Here is a 27,251-nt window from a genome sequence, read left to right on the forward strand (position 1 = left end):
CTCTAATACAGGAAAAAATACAGGAGGAAAAAGACCTGGGTTAAAGTGAGCTACTCTTTGGAAGCAAGGTACGGCTCTGATGGTAGCACAGAAATCTACCTACTTTCTCTTCTACTAGGTCTCCATTACCATAGTATCTTACCATACTGAGTGCATTTATCCTCATAACCCTTAGAAGCACTGTTACAGTGCTATCCCATTATAGAAACTGGGAACTCAAGCACAGAGACAAAAAGTAAATGTTTTCAAGAGTGCCTAAGGGTACAATCCAGATCTGGTCTTGGGCACCTCCAATTTAGACTCTGATATGCTTACCGAAGTAGGTGTCTAATCCTAGGAAGGTAATTTAGAGGCGTTAGGGACCTAGTCTTCCCACAGGGAGAGGGAAACACTTCCAAAAGGGCACTCAGAGCTCAAATGCTGACCAGAGAGTCACTGAGAACCTGCTAATATGAAACACTTTGCACAGGTATATGTTGAACTTCCATCCCTCTCTGGAGTTTAGGCACCTCCATCTATTCAGGATTCCAAGTTTAGAGTCCTCCTTAGAGGGCCAACACCTAATTGAGGGAAGGTGGGGGAAGTAATGAGTTTTGGTCTCTGTTCCTAGGAGTGGTTCTAAATTTTATATTAGATGAATTGTTTTCAACAAGAAATAACACTGAGTGTAAGAAACAGCGCCTACGATGGGGGGAATCCCCAAAAACTGCATGGCACCCTAATCATTAGGTTCTAGATTCAGGATCTCTTTTGATTACTCTTCACTGACCCAATGCTACTTTCATTCTTGGTGTCAGGAGTCTCCTGACTCATCTTAAACAGGCGGGTTAGAAGATGCCTCCAGTCCTAGACTATTCTAAAGCCCAGCATTCTCCTGGGAATTTGGAGAGGTGGGTTTGAATACTCTTTGGCTAAACAGGTTCAGCCCTGGATGATTTCTCTAACCAGAAGGCTATTAAATAAAATGTGCGCACCATCTCCTTCTCCCACGTTAATGTGAAAATGACTGTGGCTGCTGCATCTTGTACTGAACTCAATGGTGTAAACGAGTTACATGTGCCCTGGGCACATCTACTGATCAGGGTTCTCCAGTGACTCAGACACAGTTTAAGCATTGCTCTGCCTCTGATCTAGATTCACAGTGGAGCTTAGGCAGGAGCTAGGCACCTAGATGTTCAGACTGGGATGTTTCCATGTATGTACATAAGCCTAAAATTTAGATGCCTAGGTACCTTTGCAGTCCAAAATATAGATGCCCACTGAATTTTGTAGCGGCTGGAGCTGGAGGATTCTGCATTACTTTTTAGAACTTCAGTGGAGTTTCTGCAATAGTTTAGTAATCAGATCAGCCTGAATAAGTGACTTGGAAACCTACATTACTTAGTTAGAGGGACTTGTCCAGGTTCAAACTGAGCTAGTCAGGCAGAAAGTTGAATCAAGGTCTCCTAAATCTCAGGCTATAACTTATCCAAAGAACAAGGGAATTCATCTCTGTGCTGGAGTTTCCCCATCTACCCAACACAGGAAATATAATAAAATGCCTAGAATCTTGGCTGAAGTGCCAAGTGCATAGTATTATCCTCACCATATGGCTCCTGAGGAAAGGAGATGGAAGCACAACTTATCTGAACAACTTCCCAGGATACCAAGGAATAATGCCATATTTTACATTTGTCCAGGTCTCCTGCTGAAGGCAGACTATCTGCACAATAAGGATGACTTGGACTGAGCCCTCTCTACCCAACAAACCTGCATGTCTGTTTCTCTCTCAAGCTGTCTGTCTAGGCTCTTACACAACTCCTAAGGAATTGGGACTCTTGGCTCACTTTACCTCTGGCACGTGTAAATGGATATGGGAGGTGACAAGAAAATCATTGCCAGGCTCCTTCTGCATCAGGAAAGCTCGTGCAAATGTGTAAGCTATTTTGGCACTTTCTTTCATCACATCTCCCAGCTGGCCTGTTACTTCAAGGGATCCATCCTTATTTTCCATGTCTTTGGGTCGCCGTAAGGATGTTTCAATAAACAGAGTGGAACCTCCTACAAAACATGATCAGAAGCAAAAAAGGATTAAGCGTGCTAGCAATTTAAAATAGTTTACAGTGAACCAGGGCCAATTCAAACCCCAAGCTCTAGTTAATAGGTTTTTTGCAAGACATCAGTAATACTGGCACAAAGATTATTTAAAGTCTAAGCTCTACATTCTCTTGGGTAGGTTAGTTTGAAATCACACTGGCAAATTACTGACAGTCTCCAGTTAGTAGCTCATTTAGCCCAATAAACTACCATTACTTGCAACTCCTACCCAATGCAAATATCTACAGCTGTGCCATCAAAGCATTTGAAGCCAACAAGAATAAGATTAGATGACTACACACAGTTACTCTTACACTCTGCAAATGCTCTGAACTAACACTAACCCTAGTTGAGACTATCTGAAAGTTGTTACTGCATCTTCCTCAAGTTTTTGGGCAACTTTAGCAACCCTGTTTTGTAATGTAATTGAAATTAGCATGCTTTCTTCTTTCAATAGTTCTGTTTTTAAGTTTTTTTGTCTTTTTATTGCAAGTTGCCCCGAGTCTTTTCTGGGAAAGACAGCGTATAATAAAATAAATACATTTAGCCACCATCCTGAAGACATTACTGCTTGTATTCTGCAAAGCCACCTGGCCCTTCAAGGAAATTTAACTACTGGACAAATGTAGGTCAGCTACTAAAAAATACCGTGGTTTACACCTGTGTCCACCAAATATCTAAACCAATTTATGTTGAAGTCACAACTGACTTGGCACTAAATATCTGCACCACATCCTTTACAGAACACCTGAGCTCAGAGGGTCAGTAAACCTATATTTTCATTCTAAATGGAAAGCCAGGTCTCTGGTGAAACAGACCCACTGCACTGCATACCACATCAGTACTGTACACTAAGGCAGAAGACAAGCTAGAGGCTGCTATAGGTTTATGCTTACAAATGACTTTATGCTCACAATAATACACAGTTCACACACAATACAGAGCCTCAGAGAGAACACACCCTAATCTGAATCCTTACCAAAGGAAAGGAGTGACCATCAATTTTTGATCAAAAGCAAGTCAGAATACAGGAACAAAGTTTAACTAATGTTAAATAAGTTCCACCTTGGACTTGGTGGAGGTGTTCCATTTCCTCACCTACGTGGCTATGTCCCAAATTCAGAGAACTATTCCAGCTCCACAGTTGCTACTCAACTTTCAGATTTAGCAACTTTGCCTTACCAGGACAAAATGCAGTGAGCTTCTCCTGGATGCACAACAATCCATGATAAATGAGAACCTTGTTAGTAACCACTGTATCTGCTACATCTTACCCATAGCTGTCCAGGCCAGACCCATCACTACTCCGGGAGGAGTGGTATCATACATTCGATCCACGGTGAAGACAGGCTTTCCAACAAAGTCCTGCAAGTTTTCAGGTGTTACTTCAACTGTGTCTACTTCTCCACTGACAATTTTATAAGCAGATTTCCTTAATACCTGTGCAAGACAAGAGTTAGCTAATCTAAGAAGAGATGCCAAAGCCAAAAGCACAAAATAGTGATCTTTATATACAATGTCCCCATACCTTTTCCACCTGCTTCTGCAGATTTCTCACTCCGCTCTCTCTACAGTACTGCTTGATAAGAACTGGCAACACATCTGATGTTATCTTGGCCTTGCTTTCATCTAAACCACATAGGACACGTGCTTGAGGGACCAAGTATCTCTGGCAAAAAAAAAGCCATTACATATTCCTATTATTATTCACAGCTTAAAACTTGATCAATTCAATTAATTCTGCTTCATTCTGCTATTAGCCCCATGCTCATTTTCTAAAGCCCAAATATATCCAGGACCTGCCCATAATGGAGTTGGGAAAGCAGATCATATATTGGGTCTGTTTTGCATGGTAGTGTTTCTTTGAGCATGCTTGCTGAGTGTAAGAATACAGCCTTACTCTCCAAAATATTTTCCTTCATCTGATGCAGTACAAGGACAGGGAGCTGCAAAAGGCTCATTTGCAATGTAGCTTCTCTCACCTCTGCAATGGCAATTTTCTCTTCTGCAACATATCCCGATACATTGATAATTTCCATTCTGTCCCTCAGTGGCTCTGGAATGGTTTCAGTTACATTGGCGGTACAAATAAAAAGCACCTGAAGATTACAAACCAAGTTAGGTGTTTCTCACTAACATGCCGCTTCACTTCATTCTATGAGTGTTTACTATCTCAGTTCTGTGGTTCTCTGATTGTAATGTGACTTCTCCCTCCGTGTTCTAGCTTCTAACTATAGAGAAAAGGCTTTAGAGTCCAGAGCTGTAGAATAAGGTTACCTTTTCTTCCTAAATTAATGTTTAGCCAGGTACACAGCACACACTAGGAATTCAGAATAGCTGAACAGGTGTATGGGGAAAACTTTTTGCTACTACAACTCGAGAATAGTAACCCCCGTAACAGGGCATAGAAAACTTCCTGACATCTCCTCCTAGACATCCCCAGATGCCAAGACCTGAGAGCAGCAGTCAGATAATTAAAATATGGATCCTTTGAGCAAGTATATTGGCCCCACATGCAGTATTACTTGAGCTGGGGGTAGGATACCACATCATAGAGCTATCCAAGGCCAGAAGTCTGAAAGGCGCTTGCAATGCCCTGCATTAGGTCACTTTACTTGTATTAGATAACATAAGCATGAGAATACCATTTTCCTGATCAAAAGAAGTACCTCTGTGCTCCATTAGGTCCATAACTGACAGAGACTGAGTAGGCTCCTAGGACATCTTACCTGTGAGAATACTATGGATGAGATGTACCTAGCTAGATGGAATGCTTTCTGTAAAATGCATACTGGTTTAGGCTTGCAATTGACCCCTGTTAGAGGTTGATATGGAACACTATACATCCTGATCACATCTTCCTAAGCAAACAGGATGATATATATTCCCTTATTTTGTTCTCTGAAGTACCAGTCTGAATAGCTAGGGTACTTCTGAATAAGACCTGTAAGCTTCCATCTTCACAATACAAGGTGGAAAAATACCTTTGACAAATCCACTGGAACATCAAGGTAATGATCCAAGAAATTGGAGTTCTGTTCTGGGTCCAGCAGTTCTAGAAGGGCTGAAGATGGATCCCCTTGATAACCTCTCCCTATTTTATCTACCTACAGGGAAGAAAAAAATTTAAGATTTAGTAACCTGAAAGACTTCTTACCATAATGGATTTTACTGAAAAGGTTCGAGAGGCACCTTTTCAGTGTTTGGAAAGTCACTATCCTCTGCAATGGATCAGGTGTTTGAATAGCTGTTCCTCACGAGATCAGATCACATGGTTCAACTGCACACAGTCAATAGTACATCAATAAATCAGCACACTTGGCAAGGTAATGGGATCTTCTTAAAAAACAGGAAAACAAGTTGTACAGATGTGAAATGAAGGGGCTTCTCAGAACAGAACACCACTTTCCACTGCCCGATTTGATTTCTTTTAAAAACAAACAAACACCAAAGAAACAGTGTGGTTTTGTAACTGGTTATGAAACCTGCTAGTCTTTCCAAGACCATTAGAGGCTATCACGATCAAAGACAATTGCATCTTAAAGTGTAACCCAGTCACATATTAAAGCAATTTATGGTACAATAAAACATGACACCAGTCAGAAAATTATTACACAAAAAATGTGTAACTAATTTTGTGGCTGGTTTCCATCACACATTAAAATGAATATGTGACAGGGTGGACTGCACCAGGGTCTCCAACTGGCCCCAGTACAGCCCCTGCCAGGTAATAATCAGCTGATCACTGGCAGCATCAGAACCACAGTAGAGTTCAGTCTAGCCATGGTAGTCCCTGCCAGCTGACAATCAGCTGATCATTATACAGGAGAAGCCCAGGATCACGATACCAGGCTCCCTGGCAAGTAGGGCATGATTAGGGTCTGGTCCCAATCTCAAAAACCCATATCCTGCCATGCATGTGTCATGGCAGGAGGCATGAATGTTGGAATCGGAGATCAGATCCCAACATGCCTTTACATGAACAGTGACCTAATACACTACAACTTACTACACCTTGTTTGTTTTCCTGAAGCAATTTTTTTTCAGGAGTTTGAAGTGTTGGATTAGAAGCCCACAGCTTTACATTTAACCCCAAATTAAGTTAGGCTTGTATGTGACTGGGTCAATTTCTTACTCCTCACAAGACTCTTTTACATGCAACCAAAGGGAGGAATCCTTCTATGAATCATAAAAAGACGGTTAGTATTGGTACCCACTCATCCTTCTCATGAAGCTGGATGTAAACTAGGCACTCAATCTAAGGGCTACACTGTAGTAGTAAACTGGAATTTGACCTTAATACACACCTTTCTACATTGATACATGCAGAAAAAGGAGAATGTAAAAGCTTTATAGTAACATTTTCAATAGCGTCCAAGTGACTAGGGAATAACAAGTCCTATTCAACATCATTTTTGGACCTGGGCATTTTTGTAAATGTAAACCCGTGTTTCTCCAGCAGGCTGAGACTGCATACCCAATCTTTAAAAATAAAAGAGTCAGAAGACGGATCAGATCTGATCTAATACATCACCTCATCAATCAGAATAAGGGGATTTTCTGTCTTGGTCTTCTTTAGGCACTGGATTATTTTTCCTGGCATTGCTCCAACGTATGTCCTCCTGTTTTATAAGAGACAATATTCAGGGAAGAGGAGCAGGGTACTATACACATTGGACAATATAGCATGCAGCTGATGGAACAGAAGTAGATCTTGATTTCTTGCGTCTAAGGTGAATACTCTCAGCAACCCTTCACAACCACCACACGAGGGTTCAAAGACCCATCAAGGCTCATTCTAGTATTCAGATCTAGATGCATGGTTTGGGAAGCTGCCGGGGCTGCACATTTATGTCTTGTTTTAGTTGCTTTATAGTTTAGGGTGACTGGGTTTTATTTCCTCATATATTGTAGTGAAAAAGCTAGGTATATTTGTTACACCTTCGAGAAGAGGAAAGATGGGGAAGGGCTTCCATCATGTCCTTATCTGATGGGGATGGTGCTTAGCCTTCATTCAAAACCAGGATAGAGGGCTAATTGTAAAATAACTTATATTATAAAGTAACCTAGTGCTCTAAGCAAGAAGGAACTGGCATCCAGGATAATGGTAAAGCTTTTGAGTGAGGGGTAACAGAAGTACAAAACACCAAAATATGAAAGCCCTGACCCTACGCTAGGATGAAAGTCACATGGGATATAATAAACAAGATACAAGCCTTCTTTAAAGCTGAAAAGCTGATCATTTCCAGCTCTGCACATTGCTAATGTATAAGGAAAGCAAGTTGGTGAAGTAATCAAATCTCAGACCAGCAAGGAAAAAGGTACTTCAGAGGTCAGGAAAATTCACCATGCATAAAAGACCTATATATCAGTGAATTTAACAGAGCAAAGAAAAAGGGCTGGGAAGGCTGAAAAAGGGCTGGGAAGGCTGATATGCTGCAAGTATATTGCAAAAGTCAGCAGAGGCACCCCCACATGGGACAGACTCAGACCCAAGGAGTCCTGAGTGCTGAGACAAGAGTAGCCCTGGGTCTCCCATGCCCTATCCTATGCCTGAATTCCAGGAGAAAGTGGCCCACTCGTGAGATTCATGACAAGAGTCTTCAGTACAGCAGTCAATGCAGAATCAACTCTGACACCGCTGGAGAGTCACAGTGGTAATGAACTGTCATTAAGTTGTAATGAACTACTAAGATCTATGGCGGACCAACAGTTTATGGCAGGTTAACAACTTACTGAAAAGCCTGAGAGTTTTAAGGTAGCCCAGCTGTTTTTTGAGAGATTCTGAGATAGGACGCTATGAATATTAATCCATGAGGTGTAAAACAGTTGGATGAGGAGCAGGGAAGATACTGCGCAACTCCCTTTAAAAGGGGCTAAGAATTGTGAGGCACTGCAATGTTACATGAACGAACTGGAGAGTCCTCAAAAAATACCACACACCTCATATATCAAGACATAGCAGGCAAGACTCAGACAGGAGATACTTGCCTCCTGTCACACCCACGATCACACCAGCCAGACTGAAAATATCTGATATATCCCACCCCCACACTTTATTTCCATATCATGGGCCAAGGAGTTTCAACACAGAAGAGCACCATCTTTTACTAGTTTAAAAGTGTTCTCAGTTCCATCCATCTTAAACAAAAATCAAATAAAATTTTGCTGGGTCTCATTTGCATATTTTGTATATTCTTATTCTGGTCCTTCCCAAGAAGGGTAGTCTCTGCTTGCGAAGCTTTTTTCAGAAAGAAGGTCCTAATCCTCCAAAAATCAGGCAACCAGCAGACATCAGAACAGTATTACTTGCATCAACTCCATTCTGTGGTGCTTGCATTTCTGTGAAGAAGTTTATTAACTCTACTCCAGTAAGCAGAATATGAAAGTTTTTGGGGGAGGGGTATTATCTAAATCAGAGGTGGCAAACATACAGCCAGCCTGGATCCAGCATGTGGAAGTGGGCCCCACAAGGCTTCTCACTATGGCTACTAAGGCTACTGTGTCGACGCGGCCAGCACTCACTGGGTTAACACAGATCCCACTGGAAATAGATACCCTCTCATCCCCTTTTCCTGTCTCTGAATTTACTATTTTGATAACCTCTGGGGACAAAAAAAATCATGGCAATTGGAGGTGGGAGGGTGTGAGTGAATGGCAGTAGTGTTAAGTCCCTGGGTGCTGGCAGGGAGTATGGCCACCAGCTGATTTGAGTTTGACACCCCTGATTTAAAAATTAATATTGTGATCAAGTAACTTATTTTAAAAGACTGGTAAAACCTGCTGGGGTCATATCAGAGTTAAACCAACCTGTGTCCTTTGATTTCTGCTACATCAGTCATTCCTCCAACACTAAAGCGGAAATACTCTCTGTTTAATGCTCTAGCAATGGAGCGAGCAATGCTAGTCTTTCCAACTCCAGGAGGGCCATAAAAACAAAGAATCTTCCCTTGAGTTGACCCTCGCAACTGGCTGACTGCTATGAATTCCTGAAGAAAAGAAGAGATATAGCATGTTAGTAGACAGTACCTCCACATACACCAAAGTATCGTGGTTACTGTATTGTCTTGCATAATCTTGTCTTCTTCCCTGAAAGCAGCGGGCAAAAGCTGGGATGTGCATGGGGACACATGGGGAGTCCCCTGGCTGGATGACATGGTCCCATGCACCAGATCAGGCTGGTATGCAGACCTGGACCTGTCATGCCAATTGGTTTGTGGGTACCATCTGGTGTGCAGGACATGCAGCAGGCTTGGCTCTCTAGCTGCTGCTACTTAGTTTCCACTAGGAAGAATTTTTTTCCTTTAAGCTTCCTTTCAAAAATAAGGTGTTTATTATCCTCACACAGACTGGGTAAACACCTCATCAGGGTAAGATGTGGAAATAAAATATATGGATGTAATACATGACTGCTTTCTAGAGTAACTTGTCTACAAGAGGAGAATACTAGACCTAATCCTGAGTAACACACAGGATTTGGTTCAAGAAGTAGCTGTAGGTGAGCCATTATGTAATTGCAACTATAACAATCACACGCAACATCCTAGTGGGAAGGAGCAAACAGAAAAAGTCCACTACACTAATACACACGTCTTTAGGAAGGGAAATTACACAAAAATGAATAAGTTAGTTAGAAAGGAGTTTAAAGGAGTAGTCAACAACATAAAAAAATCCACAGGCAGCCTGAAACTGTTTTAAAATATCATATTAGACGCTCAGGAAAAGTGTATACCACAAATCAAAAGGGGTACCAAGTAGTTCAGTAAAACTCCTGCATGATTTAATAGCAGTTAAGGAGGTCAGCCAAAGTGAAAAGGCATATTTCAAAAAAAATGAAGGCATGCTCAAACGAAGAAAACAAGAAAGCTCACAAACTCTAGTTGGTCAAGTGTAAAAGTGAAATAAGGCAGGTCAAAAAAGAATGTGGACTGTCTGGCAAAAGATACTGAAGTTAATAATAAAAACTTTTAAAACATACATCAAAAACAGAAAGCTAGTAAGATCATTCATGGAACCATTAGATGCCCAAGATGTAAAAGGTACACTCCGGGATGATAGCAGAGGACAATAGCAGAGAAGCTAAATTAATTTTTTGTATCAGTTTTTACTGCAGAAGATAGTGGCAAAATTCCCATGAAAGATGAATCCTTCCTAGTAGATAAGTCTGAAGAGCTGGATCACACTAAATCGACAACAGAAGAAGAGGTTTTGGAACAAATCGATAAATACTAATAAGTTGCTAGGACTGGATGGCATTCATCTGAGAGTTCTGAGGGAACTCAAAAGGTGAAATTGCTGAACTTTCAGCAACAGTATGCATGAATGCCGCATGCCCCCAGAGGCTGGGGGGACATAGCAACTGCCCACAGGTGGTGGCAGCAGCAGTGCTGGCGGCGAGTGGGGACCTCCCACAGGCAGCCACGGCTGTGTCAGCAGAGAACGGAGAGCTCCTGCAGGTGGGGGTGTGGAGGGAAGGGGCACATCAAGGCCCCCACTGTGAAGGAGGAAGTGGGGCTGGGGCAGGGGCAGGAGCTGCACAGCTGGGGTGGAGTGTGGAATTGAGCTGTGAGCGGCTTGTCCAGAGCTGGGACCGATGCCGGGCTCCTCCCAGCTGGGGAGGGGAAGCTTGGACTGGGCTATGCTGGTGGCAACGTTGCCCCCCCATCAGACTTATTCAGCTCTGCCAGTGGCAAAGGATGATAAAAGCAGTAGCACCAGGCGTGGATTGTGGGGCGGGGGTTAAGAGGACTGGCTGGGCAGGGGGAGGGGGAGCAAGCGGCTGGCTGGGCAGGGTTGCAAAAAATAGACCAGTGTGGAGGAAATGAAAAGAGCAGCCCCAGGGCTGGGTCCAGTGGCTGGGTTTTCCCAGCCCTGGGGCTGTGCAGGGGAAGTGGACAGAAGTTCTATGCACTGGTTTGACCTAAACCAAGTAAGTCTGATAGTACATAGATCTAGGTTCATCTTAAATTGGGTTCTCCAATTTTTAGACTAGTTTGTGTACATGGAACTTCTGTAAAATTACAGGTTTAAACTGACTGCTGGTCACTGAGACTGGGCCTGCAACTATAAGGTCCTGCACCAGGGTGAGCTAAGTTTAAATCAGGTGGACATTCTGAACCTGATTTAATTGCTCCAAACGTTTGTACTTAGCTCCAGCGGTGCACCTCTGGTACCTGCCACTTTAAGGGCTGGAGCAGGCAGCCAACAGGTGCCTGATTAAGGCGGCCATTTTCAAACAAAGACCAGCCAGGCAGAGACAGCAGTTAGCTGCTTGTAGCCGAGGGAGCTGCACCATCCGGGTCGCTTGAGGCATGGAACATCCTGGAGGCAAGGGCAGGAGCTAGGAGGATGGCTTGGAGGCTCCCGGTCCTCGGCATGACCTGAAACTGCATCTTGCTGAGATATGGAGGGCTGGTGGGATTGCCAGTGGCATGGCAGTCCCACACAAATACCAGGACCGCTCACCTCCCTGGTGAAAGACAGGTTGGGGCACCTTAATAACCCCAGCTCCCACAACACTGTGGGTAAGGGGGCCAGGTACAGCTATGGCCACCTGAGCCCCAGAGGGTGTAAGACCCCAGGAACAGAGTGGGGCCAGGCACAGATGCAGCCACCTGAACCTGCAGGGGTGAAAGATTTTGGAGGCCCCAGGGAGAGGATAGTTATGTAGCCCCAGGGAGGGGGTGGTAGTGAAGGCCCTAACAGGGGTTATGTAGGGCTGAGAGTCAGCCTGAAGGGCAGCCCAAGGGGGTGTGCTGAGTAGGGCCGTGGGAAGGCCAGAAGGGCAGCAGCATATGGGCCAAACCACATGAGTTCAAGTTGTTGGGTGCAAGAAACCTGGTGAGGAGCTAGGGCAGAGTTAGCCCTCCGTTCGCCATCTGAGGTGTGACTTGGATAGCCTGATGGCTGCTCAAGGGAGCACGGCAGAGTGCAGGGAGCACAGTATTGTGCAGCGAGCAAGAGACCCTGTGAGAGGGTGGAATGCGAGAGGCCCCAGTGAGAGGGGAGTGGTATGAGTGCATGCGTGAATGAGGCCTGACAAAGGACTACGTTGGCCTGGCTTTAGGCCAGCAGCATTGTGACATACTGGATACCATCTGCAAGGCAAGGGCAATGGTGTAGGGGCAGTACGGAGCCACGGATAGCACCCCCTGGCATCAGGGCATGTAATGGGCAGCTTCCTGCATTTTCCACCAGTTCATTGTTACAGCAAAGTTGTGGCATGTGAGCCCAGGCAGACTGCCCCATGGACAGGTGGGCAGGCCAACTTGAATCTCAGCCCTGAGCTTGCCCCCTGTCACATTAGCCTTTATGATCTAGAATGGCATTCAACCTGACCTCTACATTTAACATTTATTCATTGCCTACCAGGTGGCAAAACTTCACAAAGCAGCAGCTACAATTAGCAATTAAAATACATTAAATACACACAAATTTGGGTCTCCGGTTGACATCAGAGAACAGTAATAACTTCACTCTTTTGGGGGGTTTCCCAGGCTGTTCCTCCTTATCTTCCCAAAGATCCACTAAAACTGTGGCCCCCGCTTAAACAATATTCATGCATCTCCCCATTAGATACATAAAGAAATACAAGTTCAATGGCGAGTCACAAGTAAGACATATAATTAGGCTGCACAATGCTAACTAGAAGAGACAGCCTGAATGTTTTGAGTGTGCTTTACCAGAATTCGTTTCTTGACATCATCCATTCCATAGTGATCCTCCTCCAGAACTGCCTGAGCTCTGGTGAGTTCCAGGTTCTCTTCACTGCATTTGCCCCATGGGATAGATGTGAGCCAATCCAAGTAATTCCGTGTAACACTAGCAGATACAAGCAAAAAACAAAGATCAGCTTTCCTAAAATAACCACAGATGGGGTGGCTACGAGAGAGAAAACATGCAAAAGACAGTAAAGTGCAAGCGACTGAGTGAGTATGCATGCACGTAGTTCAGCAGGATGAGTGGAATTAAAACTATATTTGTGGAGAGGATGGAGTGGAATGCTGTGTGTCAGCTTTGTTATGGGACGAATGGAAGCTGTTGCTAAATTATGGTTCATTCTTGCAGACCTTTTTCCAAAGAGCTGAACACCCTCAATAACTGCCACAGGCTTTTTATATTCAGCAGCGTGAAGATCATTGGGCAGGGGAAATACTTTTTCTTATAGTTATGAGTTTCCTTTGAAGTGCTATTTACCTTCTTTTTGAATTGTTTGGAAGTTGATCAAAATAACTAAACAAATAGTTTGTGGCTAGAGTTGCTTTCTTAGAGTAGTGGTAGCAGCAGGCACCGCACTGGGAAGCTGTAATAGAATTGCCATAGGACCTTCAGGAGTGTGACAGAGCTGTTGGGCTTGGCCTCCACGGGAACTGGCACATGGGACAGATACTGGGGCAGGATGCAGAGGCGGGGAGCAGGGGCCCAAACCAGGGGCTTTATTCCGCCTGCCCACAGCAGCGTTGGAATCCCATAGCCACACCCCTCCTCAGCCTTTGACACAGCTGGAGGGGCAGGGGGGCAAAGCTCACACCCATTCAAGGCTCCCGGCCCCAGAGGGCAAACCCAAGTCCCCAGTGCCGTTTTCCCCCCTGACCCTCCCAACCAGCCTGGAGGTTGAGAAGAGGGCATGCCTAGGGGTCTCCAGCCCTGCTCCCAGCTCTGGCGGGTGAAGCCAAGCCCCAGTACAGGCTCCTCTCCACCTCCCAGCTGGCCCAGAGGCCAAGGAGAGGGTGTGCTAGGGGCTGAGGAGGGGGACCAGTCCCCTGGTCACCTACTTTTTAGCCTCTGGGTCGGCTGAGGAGGAGGCATAGCGGGGGGACTCCAGCCCTGCTCCTGGCGGCAGAGCCAAGCCCCTGCTGCAGGCTCTGCCCCCACCTCCTCAACTGGCCTGGAGGCTGAGGAGGGGGTGTGGATGCCAGGCTCCTGGCTCCCAGGGATGAAGCCAAACCCCAGCATGGGCTACCTGCTGAGGCTGAGGAGGGTGTGTGGCTGGGGAACTCCAGGCCTGCTCCTGGGGGAGAAGCCAAACCCCCGCCCTCCCCAGCAGTGCCAGGCTGGGGATTCAGTGCCAGTCAGAGGGCTGGGTTTCCCCCCCCCACCCCCTTCTCAGTTAGCCAGGCCAGGGGAATGATAGTGCTCTAGTTAGACAGCAGAGGGGCTATGTTGAAGCAGGTAGCACAGCCTATGGCTGCAAGGTTACATTGAACTGGGAGGCGATCTGAGACAGAAGTTCCATAAACCAGCTTGACCTAAATCAGTTAAGTTTGATACTACATCCATCCAGGTTTATCTTAAACTAGTTTCAGACATTTTGAAAGTGGTTTAAATGCAATGAACTTCTGTTCTGTTACAAGTTTAAACCTGTTTCTGATAACTTAAACTGGTTTATGCATAACTTCTGTCCCTAACTAAAAAGTTCAAATCCACACGACATGGAAGGGAATGTTGTACATTTCAAAATTTTAACTTCACACACAACTTATAAAAAGTTAAGTTAGATTGCCAAGTGAAGCTTACAGAAGTTAGAAGTGGCCAAATTTCCAATGGACTTTTTATCCAACTCTAAAGAAGGACGTGCATAAGGATGAGGTTTGGATCACACAACCATCTTTCCCCTCTGTGACAAAACACTCTTTAAGGTCTGTCACTTTAAGGGCTGGAGCAGGGAGTTGCCAGGTGGCTAATGAGAGTGGTCATTTTGGGACAGCTCTGTTATAAAAGCAGAGCATTTTGAGATCAGCCAGCAGGGAGTAACAGCGCCTGGCAGAGCTCTTGCTCCAGGAGTATCTCGGAGATAGGGGTGAGGCTATGAGGAAGGAGGAGGCCTCACTGGCCCTGGGCATGACCGAAAACTACACCCTGCTGGGATAGGGAGGCCTGGTGGTCCTACCTGTGGTGGGGCCGGGCCACATAAATACCGGGACTGAGAACCTCCCCAGTGTAAGGTGGGTCAAGGCACCTAAACCCTTGCCCCCACCTTTGGATGGGTTACCAGGAAAGTTGGGGGGGAGGGGAAGTAGGCAAGCAGAGTAGCTGCACCTGAGCCCTATGGGGTGCTGGACCCTGGAGGTGGCCCAGGCATGCTGAATGAGCAGCACCTGAACCCAAGGGGGGTGTAATACGCTGGGCCCTGAGAGTTGCAGGGTGGAGTTGTGGGGCCAGTTCAGCTCATGGAGGAGTGGCTGAGTCCTAAGAGGTGGAAGATCCTAGGCCCTAGTGTAAAGAGGCAGAGTTGTGGCTCAAAGGACGTAGTGGTCTGGTGAGGGGCTAGGGGCGAAGTAGGCTTGTAGTTGAGCAATCGCTCAGTCCTGTTTGGGTGAGGGTCATAGGAGAGGCCTAAAAAACCACGCCAGGGCTGACCAAGGGGTGGAGAGAAAAGTCTGAGGATTTCTCTGAAGCAGGGCAGAGAGAGTGTGGCCTGGATAGGCAGCATGTAAAAGACTGGGCAAGAGCTGACGGAGTACAAGAGGCCCCAGTGAGAGGGGGGTAGTATGTGTGTGCAAGGCATGGGACACATGTAGGGATGGCAGGAGCATGTACTGATCACCCAAAGTCATTTGGGTGCACAAAGGGCAGCCTTCCGCTTATCTGATATCATAAGCAGTATCAACAAGGCGTGGCAGGCAAGCATGGTAGGCAGTTTGCCTAGAGACAAGGGAGGGGCCAAAATAGGACCAGGTGCCTGTCATACTCTCTCCCCCAGAGTCTCGTCTCATTCAGTGCTTAATATTGACCCATCACCATATAGAAGTAGGGCTGGAAGGCACCTCCATTGCTCATCTTGTTCAACCCCCTGCCTGAGATGGGATCATTCCAATATAAATCATCCTCTACCTCCCCAAAGAGAAAGAGTAGGAAAAAAAATAAAGGACCAAAAGACAAAACTAAATTTGAAGAAATCTATTTCCTACTCTTTTAATGCTTGATTTTTGTAACCTTTGAACCACTCATTTGGCATTTACCTCTCAACATTCTAGATATGTGACTGTAAGCAGGTATAGTAAAACTGCATATTAAGGTTGCCCAACACATCCAGTTATAAGCAACTGAAAACAGTTTTATCACTGCAGCACTGTTTGTTAAAATTATCCAAAACAATCCCAAGCCACCCCAAAACACTTGATACGTAAATTTTTACCCAAATGTTCAATTATTTATAAAAATAGAGATCTATTAAAGATTTCTGGCAACCTTTTATTTTAAGAGCTCCTGTGTTTCCATGGTTTGGCATTGGGACCTGAAATTGGTCAGGGAAATCTTTGTTATGAATATGTCTTTTCTGCCTCCATGAAAATCCTCACAAATTTTGATACTGTAATCCCCGCCCGCCAAGGAAAAAATAAACAACCCCCCCTCCCTGGCACATTTGGAAATTTAGCAGCTAAATTTCATCTGCACTGTGCCTGCTCCAGCTATAGGCTAAACAGATCTTACCTTGCAAATGCAGAACTATACTTAGGTGCCTTTACTGAGAGCAGAGAAAAAATCTGTCCTTCGCTCTTAATAAGCCCCCTGTTGGGCCCAGAAAGCATGGAGGAGGAAGCAACCATCAGGTTTGTAAGGGGAAAATAACCCAGACATGCAACAAGGTGAAGTATCATTAGGATCATAAACCATCCTGTTAAAGGTAGAAAAGGGCTGCAAGCCAGTAAAGACTAGTTTTAGATAGGGATGAAGTCAGAACTGGAGGGATGAGAGCTATAAAAAAAATCAGAGAATGATCTGTCCCATACCTGTTCCTCAGGATCAGCTGGGAAAATAATATGGAACAAGGAAATGGAGGACACAGATTGGAGGACAGAGCCATGAACAGGGACAAAGTATATTTATAGAGACTAGAGTTGGGGAACTGAAGGACTGGATGAGAAACTAGGAATGGGAGAGAACAGTACCTGCAGGACAGAGGAGGCCGAGGATGGATGTGAAATGAAGGTTAGAATCCAGGGCCATGTGTAGACTAAACGAGGGGCATGTGTATATGACACTTTAAAGCCAGTTAAATGCTTTTGCACTGCTTTAATGGTGTTGGTATTTGCATGTGTTGGTAGCATATTGTGCACTAATTCCAGCTGCTATAGCAAATTCGGAGATGTAATGTGTCTTAAATGACTTGGGGGAGTTTTCGCTTTGTGGCTGTAGGGCAGCAAACTAAGTACATGCAGCTCAGGGGCTCTGCAGGAAGCAGCCCTGGAAAGCAGGCTCCGCCCAAGAAAAAAAAGCAGCGATTTTCCCACCCCTCCCAAAAGCCAGCCTGCCTGAGCTGCACAGGGACCCAGAGCTTCTCTCTGCAGCTGCGGTGCCCCCTGGGACCACCCAAGCCGGGTGCTTGTAGGTGGGTACCACCGGGGGGGGAAGAGAGGGGTGGAGCTGCTGCTGCCGCAGAGGGAAACAACAGACCCCTCCACCCACCCCAAGACCATTCCGCCCACCAGTAGCTCACCCTCCCCTCCCCACCACTGGAAAGGCAGGTAAGTAGGTGTGTGCACAACATGGGGATTTAAAGGGCCCTAAAATGAAGCAGTGTTTTTAAAAACCCACCGCTTCAATTTAGGGCCCCTGTTTTATTTACACACGCCCTTAGGACTAGAAACCAGGGTGAGGAAGACGGCCAGAATTTGAACAGATGGGAGAGGGTGGAGTAGAAGGGGTCAAATCAGGGAATGGCAGTAGAATATTCTACCCACTAGACTTTAGACTGAAGGCTAATATGTTATTTTCAGTCTCACTATACCACTGGTGAAGTGTGTGCCATTCATTTCTACTTTTGATGCATACAGCTTACAAATTCTAATCAACTACTCTATTTGTGCAAATGACAGAGGTCTGTACGGTGGACCTAGAGGTTCCGACTCTGCTAATGAATCATGCAGGCATTAATATGATGGGACATTATGGAACTAAACCACTCCCCCCACACATGGCAAAGTGAAGGGAAGAACCACAGTCATTGCTAGTCTCAGAGGAGTCTTCTCAGGACGCCGCATACTAACATTTCTAGTTTAGAGTGTATCAAGAAACATGCTGGAAATTTAAGGCAAGTTTCTAGCACTGCTTGGCAGAGAATCCACTCTATAAACAAAAATATTTAGTGTATTTTTAGAAACAAAAATGCCATAACATTCACTTGTCCATAAATAAATAAATATACAGTTACATGATGAAATAAACAGTACTTCACCTTCAAAAAAGCTTTCAAATTCCAAAAACTTTGAACAAATTAATGCATGCTCTTGAAAGCCCATACCAATGAGTAACTGACTCTGTTGGGAAAAGTCACTTAGTCCTTTGCAATTTCCATCTTGTCCAAAATTTGTCAATGAACTAGCAAGTGCAGTAAAATCTCTGGTATCCGGTACTTAACCACCCAGAATACTCCGTTAATCGGAGATTTCAGCTGGCCAGCCAGATGCGAATGGGGTGGGGGTGGGAACGAAAGCTCATACGTGACAGCTCCTGCTGTCACCCGCTACCCTGTATTGCCGCTGCTCCATGTGCGGCCACCACAACCCCACCCTGCTCCTCTGGCTGGATGCTGGGGGGGGTAAGGGAGTAAACCTGGTATGTAGCAGTCACCGCCACCACACACCACCCTGAGCTGGCGCCGCTCCACGTGCAGCCACCACCACCCTCCCCGCCCCAGCTGGCTCTGAAACACCTGCCAGGCTATTTCAGATAACCAGAGTTTTTACATAACCGGCACTCCCCTTACCCCAGGGATGCTGGATAACAGAGATTTTACTGTATTATGATGCTCAGCCTGTCACATAGTAACAATTGCCCACAGGCTGCTCACCTTACATGAAAGCTAGAACCCACTTTTAAGAAATGAAAAGACATGAGAGGTAGGGGTTGAGCATAGCAATACATCTTGAGAGTTACAACTGGAGGCACTGCGCAAGGGTGAGGAAGGAAACTGTATTCCTTGCTCAAACAGACTAAAACCACATTTCTAAAACCCCAAAGAAAGCTTGAAAGATTCAACTGTTACATTGGGGAAAGTCAGCAGGACCATAATTATCTTGGCAAACTATATTAGATCAATAGGAGATTCTATGTTATGCAAAAAAGAGAACAATACTCTGAGGCAAAGTGAGCATAGCAACCTCCACTTCTGAGGTGCCCTAGTAATCCCTATTACAATTTGTATTAGAGTACACTCACTTGAATTCTGAAGAGTGATTGTCCAGCAAACCAAGTTTGTTCAGCTCTTCATCGATCACATCCATAACAAGTTTTGGTACTACTAGATCTTTTAACCGTTCTCGAAATTTCTCTTCTATAGCATCCTTGTCGTCCTTTTCTAGACCCAGTTCTTTCTTAATAATCTTCAGCTGCTCTTGGAGAAGGTACTTGCGATGAGTCTGTTTGATTTTCTCCTCAACCTAAACAAAGAAATTATCAGAGTAACTTTAATTTGTTCCAACAGTCAAACATCTCATATTTCCATCTCTTCCTAAAGGGATCTTTATGATCTTCACAGCATTTGAATTCCAATAAACCTTGGAATATCTCACTTACAGTATAATTTTACTAGGGGTGCACCAATAGAGATTTTGGGGGCCGATACCAATAGCTGATTTTTAAGGAGGCATATAGGCCGATACGATAAAATTTCCAATACAGCTGTGTCCAGCTAGTAAGTCTGTTGCGGTGGAAGGGGAGGGAGGAGGGAACGGGAGTGGGGGGCAGATCAACGCCTTCTGCGGTGAGGGTAGGAGTGGGGCTGGGGTAGGCACTGCCCAGCCAGGGTGGGGGAGGTGGCTCTCCTCACTGCTGCATGCACCCTGGGAGGGCATGGGGGGGGTGCCCCTGGATCTGTGTGAGGTGGGGCAGGGCTGTGCTCAGGGCATGGGGAGGCAGGGTTGGGGGAGCTACAGTGAAATTTGTGGTGGCTGCAGCCCCCGCCCTGCCCCACCCCCTGGGTAGACCCCCTCCCAGCACTGTCACCACCTGCCCCAAGCACAGCCCCCAGCCCACAGCTGCAGCCTGCCCTCCCAGGGTGCATGCAGTGGCAGGAGCGCCCCTTGGACAAGCTGTGGCTCCATCCCATGCCCTGCTCCACTCAGGCTGGGCAGTGTGCACCCCAGCCTCAACTCCCCCCCTCACCATGGGGGCTGTTGAGCTGTCCCCCATCAGGCCCCTTCCTTCCCCCCTCCCCTTCTACCACAGCAGACTTACTAGCTGCATACAGCTCTCTAAGCTGCCAGGCTTTGCTCCTCACTGCTTGTGTTCTGTGCTGCGGCTGCATGGACTTTTATCAGTCACATCAGGCCAATTTCCAATAATCAATTTTCTTTATATCGGTGCCAATCCAATATCGAACCAATGTATTGGTGCACCTCTAGATTCTACTCTAAGAAACAATTTTGATAAAAGCACTGTGGGATCTTACTATTTTTTTAAATAATTTCTTTATGATATAGGCTTAGTTTATAAGAAACAAAATATAATTATTAAAGTTGCAGACCTACTTGAGAGATGGACTTTAAGGTGCAGCAAGATTTATGCACCATCTGGAGCTACACATTAAGGACAAAACCTATCATCTTCAGAGGCAGGCACAAGAGTGATTGGGCAGTACTTACACCCCAATCTTGGTGCAAACTCATAAATCTCTGAATCATTTCATAGACCAAACACAGAACTGCAGGCATTTAAAATTATATTTAGTGCTTGGTCCTCAGTTCATCATCCCTGGTGCATCACTCATAGTTTTTGGTGCATCATCCCCAGAGTTGCTTACAAAGATGCATTCCTCCTTAGATGCTGGCTTTACAGGAGGGGTGTCAAACTAATCTGGCCCAGCTGCAGTACTACAGCGAAGCCTGTCATTCCCCAGTCTCTTGTTCATGTGTGCAATTATTCTGTTCCAAGTGTGAGACTTTGCACTTGTCCTTATTTAATTTCATTTGGTTGACTGCAGACTCTTTCTCCAGCCTATCCAAGAGATTCTTGATCCTTGCCAGATCCAGTGTGTCTGCAACTCCACCCAACTTGGTATCATCTGCACATTTTCTAAGCATGCACTCAGTCCCTAATCCTTCATGAAGATATTAAACATTACTGGACCCAAGACAAACCCCTAGGGAACCCCACCTGATACCTCCTTCCAAGTAGGCACTGAGCCACCGATGGCTATTCACATGAGTAAATGCGGTATGCCTGTTAGATATCAAAGGAAGAGACTTGGATTAATCCACTGACATTTGCCAAACAGTGTATTATGGCTGTAGTAGCTTGGCATGATGCCAGGCCTAATGAAGGCAGTCTTATAGTCCCAGTTCAACTGATGCAGCTGAAACTTCTTATCCCATCATCCTGAGACAGTACTGTTTGCCAGTTGTACACAGTGGTGTACACACACACACACTAAAGAGAAAGAGCAATTACTATATTGTCCTAAGAAGATCTAACTCATTATCTATCCTCTTTATAATACTTTCATCTAGTCTGTATGGCCATGACTTGTTAACGAACATAACAGATGAGGACTCCAAAGGGGCAGAAGAAGGAAGGAATAGCGTATGAACTGAAACTATGATCTCAAAGAACTACAGTTACTTAAGAGTAAGTAACTGCTCTTTCTTCTGAGAAAGAGAGAGAGAGAGAGAATACCACTGTGTACAACTGGCAAGCAGTACTGTTTCAGGAGGATGGGATAAGAGCTACTGAGTTAACCTTTTCAAACACTGGTGTGAGGGAGCGGGGCCTAGAACGGCCGTGAACTCCCTAGCGCCCCCTACTGTCACTCAAGGCTGTACTCAGCACCCTCAAATTCTCGCCCACCACGACTTTGATCTTAAATGGTTAAATGGGAGCCTGCCTTTATTCCCCTAGTGAACGGCATGTGTTCTTGCCCCTACTCCAAATGGGGTGCCTCGGTGCGCCCCTCCCTTAAGGGGTATGCGTGCCTCCAAACCTCCCCTTTAGCACGCCCCAAGCCTCGCAGCTGTTCCGTGGGACGTTATGTGGTCCCTCGCCCCTCTGGTGCTCTCTCTCCTTCTCGGGCACCCTGGGCTCCTTGCCCGCCTGGCGCCCCGGGCCAGGATCCTATGCACCAGCCTGCTCCCGGCGCCCCCGGGCCTGGCTCCTATCCACCAGCCTGCTCCCGGCACCCCCGGGCCTGGCTCCTATCCACCAGCCTGCTCCCGGCACCCCCGGGCCTGGCTCCTATCCACCAGCCTGCTCCCGGCACCCCCGGGCCTGGCTCCTATCCACCAGCCTGCTCCCGGCACCCCCGGGCCTGGCTCCTATCCACCAGCCTGCTCCCGGCACCCCCGGGCCTGGCTCCTATCCACCAGCCTGCTCCCGGCGCCCCCGGGCCTGGCTCCTATCCACCAGCCTGCTCCCGGCGCCCCCGGGCCTGGCTCCTATCCACCAGCCTGCTCCCGGCGCCCCCGGGCCTGGCTCCTATCCACCAGCCTGCTCCCGGCGCCCCCGGGCCTGGCTCCTATCCACCAGCCTGCTCCCGGCGCCCCCGGGCCTGGCTCCTATCCACCAGCCTGCTCCCGGCGCCCCCGGGCCTGGCTCCTATCCACCAGCCTGCTCCCGGCGCCCCCGGGCCTGGCTCCTATCCACCAGCCTGCTCCCGGCGCCCCCGGGCCTGGCTCCTATCCACCAGCCTGCTCCCGGTGCCCCCGGGCCTGGCTCCTATCCACCAGCCTGCTCCCGGTGCCCCCAGGCCTGGCTCCTATCCACCAGCCTGCTCCCGGTGCCCCCAGGCCTGTCTCACCGATGTCTGGCTACTACCGGTGCCCCTGGGCCTGGCTCGACACCGGTGCCCTTGGGCCTGGCTCGACACCGCCGCCCCTGTTACCGGCGCCCTTGGGCCTGGCTCGACACTGCCGCCCCTGTTACCGGCGCCCTTGGGCCTGGCTCGACACCGCCGCCCCTGTTACCGGCGCCCTTGGGCCTGGCTCGACACCGCCGCCCCTGTTACCGGCGCCCTTGGGCCTGGCTCGATACCGCCGCCCTGTTACCGGCACCCCTACCGCACCCGCGCTCTCCGCGGCCGTTGCCCACCCTTTCTGGGCCCATGCCTGCGTTCCTCGCACGCGCTCTCTCTCTCTGCCCCACTCTGGGCCTTTGCCCTCTCTGGGGCCACTACCGCACTCCGCATGCTGGGGCACAGGCGGCCGCCGCCTTGCCTGTCCCCTTGACCCTTCGCTGGGTCTGTTGCCCCCACTGGGCAAACACCACCCTTATGGGCTGGGGTCCCTGACCCCACACCCCGTGCCTCTCCGGCACAACACCGCGCCTCTCTGGCACCAACAATAGTGCCCCACTGGCACCCTGCCCCTCCTGGGCACTGGGAACCCCCAAACTGCTGGCGAGCCCCCGTGAGGCCTCCTCACTCCCCTATATAGCCTCACCCGGTCCTCTGGATAACTGTAACCAAAACTCAAGCCACCCGGCTGTAACCTAAACCACACAGAGTCTCCGTGCTCCAAACATGAACTCCAAGCCCCTTACCAGGCTCTCAAGCCTACCTCCCTTTAGGGCGTTCTTGTCCCCAGCATCATCGCAGCCAGTCAGCGTGGTAACACTGCAACTCCTAACTCAGGCCGCTCAGCTCAGCCGCAGAGCTCCTGTTCCTGTGGCAGTCAGAAGGGAACTGCTGGTCAGGCTCTGGCCTGAGCTGTTTATAAAGGCCCAGCCCTGCCCCCTTCTGGCCACCTGACCCACCAAGTCGCCCTGGCAACCGGCACCTGAGCTGCCATGGTGATTGACAGCTCTGCCAATCTCACTCACAGTCACGGGGCACCTACGTGACTCCGTGACAACTGGTAACTTAGCAGTAGCTTTTGGCTTTACAGTCAAAAGCTGCTGCCTATTTGGCAATGACTATAAGAGGGTTGAAACCAACTTTTGCTGATGCTCCAGAGCTGCACTCTGTCTCTCCGATCAGGTCTCAGCCATAACTCTGGAATTTTTATTTTTTAAGATGCCTTCCAAAATAATGTGTGTACGCTATTTGGGGTGCAGGTCTGCAGGAAAATACTCCTGAGACAGGTAATGCTTAGGTAGGTACTACCAGTTTCAGATGCACCCAAATAATTAGTCAGGTTTGATTCCACCCTGAACACTAAGTCAACAGGAATCCATTTTGGGGAGGCAAACTCCAACCTAAAGCTGAAAGACTTCATAAAAGCCTTTATTATCCATTACACAGTAAGAGATGACGTATTATAGCTTGCTACAAAACCTAGCTGAGGGAAATGAGGGCAAGACTAAATTCCAGTTTCCTGCTGAAATCTGTCCTTGATCAGTCAAATCTGGGTAATGATAGATGCAAATGCCCTTCCTTCTGAGGCAAGCAAATAACCGGTGTTTTTTAGGGAACTTTTGCTTACGAAAAAGTGCTGACCTTGTGCTTTGGAGGCAATTTTGTCTCAAAGATAAGCAAAAAGTCATTAGTTATTATGAACTACATCAAACTTTTTTCAACCTTCTTACCTAAAGATTTCTATCGCTTGCTGACAAAAGCTACTGACAGAAACTGAAGTTAAGAAATTCGCTTTAATTAAGATGGAGTTTTTATAGAGACCAGGGTAGTTCAATATTAGAATAACTTACTATTTAGAATTCTTTAAAAAGTTTCTAGAACTATGCTTTAATTTAGTTTCTGAGAGACTCTACGGAGGCTAGTAGGGTCTTAGCCCTATCTCTCCAGAGTATCCCCTTCTCCTCCCCCTTCCTGGGCAAAACTGCCTGCATTGCTCTCAGAATACATAAAACATGTGTACCATGCAATAAGACAATGACTTAAGTCAAAACTCATGGTTCAGAGCTTCAGCTTTATCCCAAAGAAGGCCCTTCAGGTTCAGATACCAAAGAGGAACATTTTCCCTTGACACATAGTTCAGGTATGTCTTTCTTCTGAAGCATAAGAGATTAGCCATAGCTGAAGACAGAATGTCAATGAGATAGACCAAGTTGTAAAATAGTACAGAGAACATTCTCTTTGATGTTTGGCTAGCAATCTCCTCTCAAATGCTCAGGGGCCAACTGATCACTAGATCTGGATTTAGCAAAACGGTTCCCCACATTAGACTGGCAAGGATCTTAGCAGAATTTGCATTCTCTTCTGCAGCACGGCATATAGTTCGCCAGTTAGGATTATCAGGGCATCTATAATCTAATTAATCCCCAGCTACTACAAGGACCTTCAGCACTCAGTCAGTGTACAGCATCGGGCACATCAGTCTCTTTTAGTCCCCACGGGACAAAAGTTTATTCTCTGAAAGCTTTACAGGCTTCAGTCTAACACAGTGATCACTAATCCATGGCTCATGGACAACATGTTGTCTACAAGGCCCTTTAACATGGATCACGGCCACAGGAAATTACAGAGATAAAACAGGCTGACAAGGATAATAAAGTATAAGATATATTCCAGGAACAGTGAAGGCTAGGGAATCACTGGTCTAACTCAAGTTCCAGAGTTTGATAGAGGGCCAACAGTGAAATTTTCTGGCCTGGATCACTAGGGACACGTAACTCCACTGGTCCAGAGTTTGCACTGGCTCCCAACAGCTTTCCAGGTGAAATCTGGTGCTGGTTTGGACTATAACGCCCTAAACCAGGGGCATGTTGTGCCCTATGTGAGTCTGATCAGGTCCAGGAGCAGCACCAGGCCAGATCTGGCCCACAGGCTGTATGTTTGACACTCCTGCCCTAAACAGTCTGAGCTCTACATGCCCAAGGACAGCTTTCTCCCTTACACCTCATCACAATCCCTAAAGTCAGCAAAGAGCAACCTCCTGCAAGAAATACCATCAGCATGTCAAGTCCACCTGATGAAAATGCAACAGAGGCCACTCTTGGCAGCTGCTCCTCAGCTCTGAAACCTAAGTTTAAACTTGGACATCTTCTGGAACTGCTGTAACACCTTTCTATTTAAGTAAGCAAACAAAGCTATCCTGAGATACTGCTTATGTTGGTCTCTGTTTTTTTCCTATTGGATCCTGATTACCTTGGCTGGGATGCCCTTCTGCCCTTGCCTGGGTCTAGCAGGTCTACCTCTGACTGAGACCCTAGGGCAGCAACCTGCAATTTCCAGAGCTGCTGTGAAAGCCCCTGAGACCCACAACTTGGCCTTGCAGCAGGGGGCACTGAATTTCAGCTCTGAAAGCCTCATTGTTTCCTTAGTCTGTTCACACACCATCAAGCTAACCCACCCTTTTGACTTGGCTTGTTGTGCCTGGCAAAGCCCAGGCTGACTGGCTGGGTCTGCACTCTGTCCATTCTGCTTTGTGCCTCTTAGCTGAAGTGAAAGCTGTCCTCCCCAGGGATGCACTTGCCACTGTAGGAGGCCACCTCCGTATATAACAAGACCTCCATGATGGCAGCCTGCTAGAAAGACCCCCTCTACTGCTGCCTATTTCTGCAGCTGTGGACTGACAGCAATGAGAATGGCAGGAACCATTCCCTGTGCACAGCAAGAACCACGGTGGCCTCTGCCTTGAGATGCTGTCTGGGAAGGCACTTTACACATGGACAATCAGAGTGCCTCATGCCCATGTCCTCATTGCCTGCCCTGACATGACTTGAAGGCATTGCCTGGTGGGAGCAACACCAAAGGAAGCCTGCCTAGCCTGGCACACCCTGTACAAGCTACCCAGCACTAAAAGAACTAGTGATTGCCAGTGGCAACTATTGCACGGGGCTCTGGCCATAGACACATTTGTCTGCCACTTCGACTCGGCATCACTGGCAGCCCTGCCCTTCTGGCAAGAAGGAAGTGGAGGAGACTCTCTTCCATACCTTCTTCAACTGCCAACAATTGCAGCTGCTCTTTGCTGCACCCTCTTTGGCACACTGGACTTGGATTTCTCTGAGACTGTACACATCTTCTCTAGCCCATATCGAGTGACCAAGGGGAACATGATCTGCCTGGCCAATTCCCTACTGGGCCAGACCAAGTTGGCAACTCTGAAAAACCCCCTCACGGGAGGTCAGCTCTGACGATGCCCTACAATTCTTCCACTTTGTAGTCCATGCACAGTTCACGTTTGACTGTAAACACTTCACCTTGCAACAAAATGTGGACCTATTTGTGTTGCACTGGACCATCAAGGGGCCACTCTACGAGATGGAAAAAGACAGCTGTTCCTACATGTGTCATCCCTTGACGGGCATGTGGGAAGATAGTTTCAATCTCTGGTGACCCAGCA

The 27,251-nt window shown here is 47.1% G+C and overlaps 1 protein-coding gene across 1 annotated transcript in view; it reads right to left on the bottom strand.

The window, feature by feature from the left end:
• Window positions 1–27,251, bottom strand: part of LONP1 (lon peptidase 1, mitochondrial) — a 73,206-nt gene that overhangs the window by 12,277 nt on the left and 33,678 nt on the right. Inside the window, exons 8-16 of the mRNA XM_090027263.1 lie at window positions 19,237–19,457; window positions 12,759–12,897; window positions 8,887–9,065; window positions 6,611–6,698; window positions 5,061–5,183; window positions 4,059–4,175; window positions 3,605–3,745; window positions 3,351–3,516; window positions 1,832–2,040 (exon numbers count right to left, since the gene is read on the bottom strand). Coding sequence (XP_089883389.1) covers window positions 1,832–2,040; window positions 3,351–3,516; window positions 3,605–3,745; window positions 4,059–4,175; window positions 5,061–5,183; window positions 6,611–6,698; window positions 8,887–9,065; window positions 12,759–12,897; window positions 19,237–19,457 — 1,383 coding nt within the window. The remainder of the gene's footprint in view (window positions 1–1,831; window positions 2,041–3,350; window positions 3,517–3,604; window positions 3,746–4,058; window positions 4,176–5,060; window positions 5,184–6,610; window positions 6,699–8,886; window positions 9,066–12,758; window positions 12,898–19,236; window positions 19,458–27,251) is intronic.

The sequence above is a fragment of the Crocodylus siamensis genome, chromosome 14 (assembly GCF_052110815.1).
Source record: "Crocodylus siamensis isolate JL-2025a chromosome 14, ASM5211081v1, whole genome shotgun sequence".
NCBI classification, from domain to species: Eukaryota; Metazoa; Chordata; order Crocodylia; family Crocodylidae; genus Crocodylus; species Crocodylus siamensis.